Here is an 8,409-nt window from a genome sequence, read left to right as displayed (position 1 = left end):
ACTTGAAATCTCTGTTATGTGTAAAATGGTATTGTTCACAGCACTTCCCGCTTTTCACACACATTTTGATTACGCATATGGCCTACGTCACAGCTCATCAAAGACAATTTTTACTTACAAAACTTGTTATAAGAAATTTTAGTTATAGTGAACACACTTTTTGCACTAATGGCTTTCAAAACATGCGTTCAATAAGCACAATGTCCCGATTAGAAAAACCTGACGGACTTGCTATTAAAAGCTGTATTGCCCCAGCTGTAAACATTTACAAATCTGTAGAAACCACCCACTTGGATTTTTTATTAGTATATATTAAGGAATTTTCTAGAATACAGCTTGCAGGTGTTTACAAAAATGTTGATCTGTTAAGACAAATTGATACAAGTCACTGTGCAAAAATTGGAGAATCTATGTTCGATAGTTGAGATATTTGAAAATAAGTCGAACCACGAATTGTTGACAGCACTATAAAAGGTGGCAACGCTGAATGCCCCTCCCCCCCCCCTCACCCACCCTTCCTTCCAACAATATCATTATCATCAACAACATCCACAACAACAATCACCAACACCATCATTACCACCACCACATCAATAACAACAATCATCATCATCTACAGTAACAACAATCATCATCATCTACAGTAACAACAACAACAACAACAACAACAACAACAACAACAACAACAACAACAACAACAGCAACAACAACTGTTGCCCCTCCCCAGCCCGTCGTGACCCAAAAAGGGAACAGTCATCTTGAACAATTCTGTTACTCAGCAATGTGGCCAGCCAACGGCGAAAGCCGCCAATGTAATCTTCCTTCATCGTATTCGACATGCTTTCATGTATTCGATACCTGGTGGCTATAGTTACGTTAGCGGATATGGCTTCATACACTACTACCCCTGATTGTAGCAACGTTTCTCTACTACTAATTGAGAATCTTTGATTGCATGTCATGATCCAAAAATAGACCAGACTATTACATAGATATTTAAAAAATACTGTATGCTATTTTTGAGTCATATATATATTTTGAAACATGAAGCAATAACAATAATCAGTACCTTGTAATGAGACAGTGAAAACAGTAATTAAAGGCAACAGAAATGTGATTTCTTAGGAGTCTTGAGAATTTCATGGAAGGAAAAGAAATCAAATGAGGCAAAGCTGAAAGAAGCTCACGTGGTCGATGCAGTTATATGAACAAATAAGACGAGACAAATGCGGTTTCTGGGACACTTGATTCCACCAAAAGACTAAGAACATCTCGCTCTCACTCTCACTGAGAAAATAGAAGGCAAAAGAGGAAGGGGAAGACCAAAGGCAACTTATTCGGAGAATTTGAACAGTGGGTGGTGGGGAAATATAAAATCTGGCACTTGATGATGAGAATCTTGTAATTTTCGTACACAGCTAACACTCTGTTCTGTTTACCTAGTGCAAACAAAGGGGCAAAAGAGATGTTTTAGTAAGGTTTACGTTCGCAACTCCATAAGGTCATATGAATATGAGCGCCAAGGGGTGGATGCAGAGAAGTCCAAACGGGGAATCAGGCTTACTCTGCTCACCTCTCTGGCCTCAACAGCACAAAGTCTGCTTCGACTATCAAGGCACCCTGGAAATAGCAGTTCACAAGAGAGTGACAAACATATAAAAGAAATAGAGGAAAATGACAATAAAAGGATGAGGAAAGAAAAAGCAGCAGCCCCCCCTATGTTGTTCCGGCACAGTACGAGCATGACATTGATAAATCAGCACATTTACAATTCTACTGTGCATAAGAACATGTTAATATCCCCTCCTTTGGGAATGGCCTAAAGACACTTCAGTCAGTAGTACACTGCCCTGGGGGTGGGGGGGGGGGGGTACAAGAGATCTTTTTTTCTTTTTTTTGGTTTTGGTAAGTGTTTTACGGCGCTCGCAACTGCATAGGTCATATGAGCGCGCGGGACACACCTGATACTTTTAGTTGGTAGGAAATTTGAATATTGCCCGGGTGGCCGCCGAAGCCTACTGTTATCGATTTTAGACCACCAAAGGATCTTTAACATGCGCAACTTGCACACGGGCCCTCCGAGATTTTTGGCCCTTGTCCGAGAAGGCTAGGTGTAGATCTTTCCTACCAGAAGATCAGGGGTGTGGCAGAAAGACAGCTGTAAAAAGGAGTCAAGGAGTAGCAGTAGAAAGGCTGTAGAAAGAGTCAGGAGCCCAGAGGAGGGGGCAAAGGAGGTGAGGGGGTGGGGCAGAAAGAGGAGACGAAAGCAGACGAAAGAATATTGCTAGAGAGCAGGAAAGCAGGTGAAAGGAGACAATTTTAGAGAAGAAATTTTTTCGGTCGCTATCCGGATTCGAACCCGGGACCTTTGAATGAGAGGCCAACACCTTAACCTCTAGGCCATGAGAGCCTCCATACAAGAGATCTACTGGTTCTGAAAGCAAGAGATGGTAAAGAGTGACCAAGTATGCCAATCTAAAGGTCCACAACAGGGACAGCTAATGTTCTTCAAGGGCCAACCAAAAAGATACACCAGTAGAGATGTGCTTTTACTGCTTGTAAGTCCAGATATAATGCACCAAAAAAAGAGACACAGGGCAGTTTCGTGGACAAGCAGGAATATTGTTGAGTCAGATGGACTGACTGGTATCCTGGTTAAGAAACAGAGAGTAGAGTCAACCAGCGAGGTTTGCTCGCTTCTCTGGCAAGCCAAGACTGCTGGGAGTGCAACAATGTACATAATATATTATATGGTCGCTTTTAAGCACAAGGGGGCTATCCCCAAAAATGCTGTTTTGAAAAAATCAAGGTAAAAGTTTTGCCCCTTTTTCAGTTTCTTTAAAAGACAAGGAGATTTTTCTCTGTAACCAAACAAATATACACACCAATGAAACCAAACTGATCTTATAGGTAGGGCAATGCCCACTTTCGGTGTAGGTCAATATTTCTGGAAAACCACGACATCTGGGTTAGCCCGCTTGTCCTTAAAGCGACCATATCATATCAAGGGCACGGTTTTTTCACCCATTGAGCGCTTTGAGAATGTTCTGACCACTAAATGACAAGGTGCGCTTTAATGGCGAATGACAAATTGACTGTGTTCAGAGATTTCAACAACATTTAGTGACAAGTTTGTGACATAGTATGACCTAGTCCCTCTCTCAGTGTTGATGATCAGCTGAATAAATTCCAAGAACGGTGCCAGTTCACACAGTATATACCATCAAAGCCACAAAAGTATAGACGAGGTTTGTTATTCAGGCAATTTCTAACCATTGTAGTAAATAACAGTGTGTATCTTGTGTGGGCAAGGCATAGAGGTGTCAATGCAGCTACAAGGTTGTCATATATGCAGCCTCCGTGGTGCTCTGGTTTGCTCAGCCATTTCTTGGAAAAAGGGAGAAACATAATGACGAAAACACCATCAACACGTCACGACTGAACTGTGGAACACATCCTTCAACAGTGTAGAGCACACAGAGCCCTGAGACAGGAAACGTGGCCAACCCCTTTGACGCTACAACAGAAGCTGTACGGGCCGACAGAGGAACTGAGCAGGACGGCCCAGAATAGGAGAGATAGTGGACTTCCAAAGTGGTGTGATGGAGGAGAAGGAGAAGACTTCACAACTGACTACTACTCACAAGTAGAGCCCTAGAACAGCACGAAACTTTCTTTGTCTGTCCACCCATCTGTCTGTCCGTCCATTTATGTCTGTACAGATTTGTTTCTCCATATACGTTTGTCCAACAGTCCATGCGCCTGTTTCTGTACATTTATCTGCCCATAATATCCATCTGAGATACGTTTATTTACAACAGTTGCGGTGAGTGTGGTACTTATTATCTTACATCTCACATTTAAAAACTCATATTGACCAACAGGAAAGTTTTTTCCCCCTCTAAAACGAGTGTGACCAATAAATGGGTCAGGACCAGGGGTGGCTCAAGGGGCTAAAAAGTGGACGTGCACAATTAAGCTATCACAAGTTGAAGATAGTCAAGGGCATAGTAAATGGCCCGGTGTAATATCTTAATGTCTTTGAGTTAGTGAGGACCAAATGATTTTACCTTCATTCTTTATCATTTGTGTCACGACGTGGTGGATCAGGCGCTCGTCAATTTTTGGGCACGAGGAGTTATTGGTATCCTCTTAAAGCTTGCTCATTTACTTATCTTTTAATGAAAAAATACCCATTTAAGTAGAATTAACGTCCAGACATTTTCGATTGAAGGAATGGGGGTCGCCGGGTTTCAGCAGTAACATTAGCATGAAAATGACCACCAAAGTTTGGTGACTTCCAAAGCTTGAGAGTCGTTGAAAACTGAAAATTTACATTTTTGTGCCTTAAATCAATGTTTATCAGTAAAATCCACACAGAATTGAGTTTTTTAATGGACATAAAAGGTGTTGAGCCAAAACAAGAAAATTAGAAAAAAATTGCTCATCAGCCAAAAGAATGCCAGTTTCTTTGATTGAATTATTTTGATGAGCGCCTGATTTCACCACGATGCCTCACGTATGTCGATTTGGTTTGTAGAACTAAATCTATTTGTTAGCTAAAAATCGACTTCGTTCATCCTGCATTGGAACTGAACACTCAAGTATTAAGACTTTCACCACTTCACTACATACCATTCAAAGGCACAACTCAACAGACGGTGACCTGACTAACTATGCCACGTTCACTTTGCTCAAGTTCACGGTCACAGGGCTGGGGCAAAACTTAAAATAATGGCAAGACAATGAACCAATCACAGTTCACTTGAACACTCCACTGGACAGCACCGGGGCTCACATATTATGGGCATAGAATTGTGTACAGTCTGAGATTGCCTTTATTTTCAGACTGCCAACTGTGGGCTATGTTTCGGCAAGCGCACATTTGAGATGAGCCGTCTTATCAATATTTATTTACTGTCAAACTCGCTACAAGTGTCGTCATCGCATGTGTTAGCCCAAAGAGCAATTTATGGGTCAAATTACCACTGCTGAACATCCTATTATGTTAAGTTAACTCCTTATCTCCGACAAGCCGCTCCCACCAGCTCGTGGTCGGAATCCTGTGCCGGCGAGCCGCGCAGCTCGGGCACATTCTTTTACAATGACTTCGACATCAAATTATTTTTTGGCAATTGCGGAAAACAAGTCTCTTTTACGGGAATTGTGTTCATTAGAAGAAGAACTATCGAAATAGGTTCACTTGTTTTGATTGAAAGACAAAGTTAGTGATGTAAATGTTAATTCTAGATTCTGAACCAAAATAGGGCCCCGGCATAGTGGGTCTGCAACCCTCAGAGATAAAGAGTTAAAGCACACAGACTTTGGCATGGCATAGAAGATGATGTTACAGCGCTTTAGGGATATAAATGGCTGTTAAGACTCCAACGAGGACCTTGTATTGATAAAAGATTTGGCTAGTGCTTGTGGCTGACTTCTTTTATTTTCCATTTGTGGTTGCTTTACACAAAAGAACATGAAAACATTTTGGGCAGCAGTGCACGCCCGTGCTCTATGGAAGGGCCACGCCTGGTCAAGACGTATGTTACTATAGAAAAGGTTTTAGGGTCCCGATGTACCAGTTGCTAGTAAATATCGACACACCGGGAAGGTTAATTAAGAGGCAGGAGCCCCGACCTAACGCCCATCTCTGATACAACCTGACAGTGGGTGGAGAGCCTTCAGACGATTACAACAACAACAACGAGAACATCGACAACATCAACAACAACGGCAACAACAACAACAACAATGAGAACATCGACAACAACAACAACAACAACAGCAGCGCACAGTGCGGCCACATGTTTGGACAGTGCGTAGTATCAAGCAGAAAACACTTACCTGATTTGTCAGCTGGTGAACCTTTTCTAAGCCAAACCAGAAGTTGCCTTCAAGGTCGCCAAATCCATTTTTATAATCCTCCCAGCCACGGAAAAAGTCCACGGCCGCCGAAGCCCGTCTCTGTAGACATGATAATAACAATAAATCGCATTTGTACAACGCAGATCCATGCTTGGCAGCAAACTATATGCATTTTTCAATCTATATTGTATTCGTTCGTGCACTTTCGTCTGACCGCGTTTAAAACGGGATAAAAACAAATCGCTCTGTTTAATCTTTCTGGGTCTTTGCAAGCAGGGTCTAAAAGTTAAGCGATCATGGGTTGCCACTCATTCCTTTGCTCGGATGCTCTCAAAAAAAGCTACATTATCCTGATCATTCCCCGTCACCAATCTGTTTAGGCTCTTCTAGTACATTGCTCTGGGTCTGCCCCTGCCTTCACTTTTGCCAGTGAGAGCTGGACGTTCAAGTCTTTATGTCAAATCACGTGTCCCAGAAACTGTGAAATCACATTGGGAAAAAAATCATGCTGATTTACAGTTCATTCTAACTTGGAAATAAAGTCAAACGCAGTTATAAAGAGTGTTTATAGCAATACTACACATGATAAGTTTTTGAAGATTTTCCAAGTGAAGAACATTTGATTCGCGACGAAGAGGAATCAGGCACTGGTCAATATTGGGGAATATGGAGTTATTAGAATTATTTTAAAGCTTGTTCATTTGCCATGCTTTTGATTTGTAAAAAAAAAAATACCAGTCTATCTTGAACTCACGTCGAGATATTTGCGATTGAAGGAGGTGGTGTCAGAGGTAAAATTAACGAGAAAATGGCTACGAAAGTCTGTTGACTTCCCAAGCTTGAGGGTTCTTGGAAACTGCGCTTTTATTTTTTTTTGTACCTTTGATCACTGTTTTTCAAAACAATCAATAGAGAAATGTTTTTCAAACATACATAAAAAGTCTTGAGTCAAAAAAACAATTTTTTAATCGATAAAAATTGTCCAACATGCACAAAAATACCAGTTTCTTAAATTTGATTATTTTGACGAGCATCTGATTTTACTGCGATGCCACACATTTTGTCAAAAACTCCCAGTTCCAAAACAGTGCTATGATTTGGACACACAAGTTAACCCCCTTGTGACCAGGGAGATTTTTTATTTCTTCCTTATTTCATGTTATGTTGTTCAATTTTTTTATTTCTTGTTTATTGAGAGGCAGGAGCTGAAAAACAAAAACCACTTGTGTCCTCGTGCATGGAACTTTACTTTTTCCTTTTCGATCCAGCGACCATCTGAGTTCTAGTCCTTCGGCCTGTCGATATAGCAAAGAAATTACAGGTTTTTATCAACTGTGGTTTGTCGCTCTATAGAGTATTTCTGATATCTGGGGAGGCAGGTAGGTAGGTGCTACACAGGTCGCTAAGAACAGGGCAGGTAAAGAGGTGGTGTGATACTGTTTCATTCTGGCAGTCACACAGCGGGCAGTCAGGAGGGGTATCCTTGCGGATCCTATTCAGGTAGGAATTCAGTGGGAAGTGTTGTGTTCGCAGGCGAAAGATAGAAAGACAGTGACTTGTTCTCTTCTACTCAGGATTTTTTGTGCTGGCAGCAGTCATGTGAGCAAATACAGCTCTTCCAGTTTTGCCCATTGCCCATCTATTCAGCCACTGTTCCCTGGTGCTGCATATGATGTTTTTGACTGTCTGTTGTGATACTGGGTTGAGGTTGTGTTTGTGATGCTCCCTTCTCGCCAAGGTTGTCTGCTCTGTCGTTTCCTGGGATGTTGCTGTGGTCAGGTATCCACTGTAAAGTCAGGTCGACGGCATAGGTCTGCCTGAAGCTGTTATAGTCTGGGCAACACCAAATGGACAACTTGTCGACCTCATTACACAGAATCTAAGAGGCGAATTGAGCTGATTTTTTGCATGTGCCTCTGATTTCCAAAAAGACCTAAAAAATCTCGACTTTCATGCATATGCGACAAATATAGAGAGGTGTTTTCTTTATAACCATTAGTATTTAATAACAGTCTTGGCAGGGCTCTTTGGTTAAAACAAGAACGGTAATTGAGTGTTAGTTTCTTTGTTTGTTTAACCTTTTTTCTTCTTTTGAACTGACTGCGTGTGCCGCAAGACAGAGCTGTTTTCAGTCCAGCGGTTAGTGGATGACGGTGTGTTTATTTAGATCACTAATTTTGATATATACAAAGTGTGAAATTTCTTTTATATCTTCACTGTCTTTGAGATCACACGAGTTTCAACTTGCTTTTGCTTTTTTTAAATAATCACGATGATTAGATTAAATAATTTACAAACCGCCCCCCCCCCCCTCCCAAACAACAACAAAAAGGGCGTCTCTTTCATTCTACAGAAAAATCCCCTCCAAAAAAGACAAGACATGTCTAAGAACTACCCAGGACTACGCTGCTCAGAGGGATCAAAGAGGATGGAAATCCAGAAGAAAACCATCAAATAACATAATAGAAAGACGCAAAATACTTCCAATAATACCACTTTCATATACAGGTGGCTCAAAAATGTATGAGGGTGGGGTGGGGGGGT

The 8,409-nt window shown here is 41.4% G+C and overlaps 1 protein-coding gene across 1 annotated transcript in view; it reads right to left on the bottom strand.

Moving 5' to 3' along the window:
* The window catches only part of LOC101846078 (ficolin-1), a 13,988-nt gene that overhangs the window by 4,117 nt on the left and 1,462 nt on the right, over positions 1–8,409 (bottom strand). Inside the window, exon 2 of the mRNA XM_005100680.3 lies at positions 5,845–5,964. Within this exon, the coding sequence (XP_005100737.1) occupies positions 5,845–5,964 (120 nt within the window). The remainder of the gene's footprint in view (positions 1–5,844; positions 5,965–8,409) is intronic.

This window comes from Aplysia californica, unplaced genomic scaffold, assembly GCF_000002075.1.
Source record: "Aplysia californica isolate F4 #8 unplaced genomic scaffold, AplCal3.0 scaffold00256, whole genome shotgun sequence".
Classification (NCBI taxonomy): domain Eukaryota; kingdom Metazoa; phylum Mollusca; class Gastropoda; order Aplysiida; family Aplysiidae; genus Aplysia; species Aplysia californica.
The sequence above is the reverse complement of the archived record's forward strand: the minus strand, read 5'-3'. Positions and strand labels throughout refer to the sequence as shown.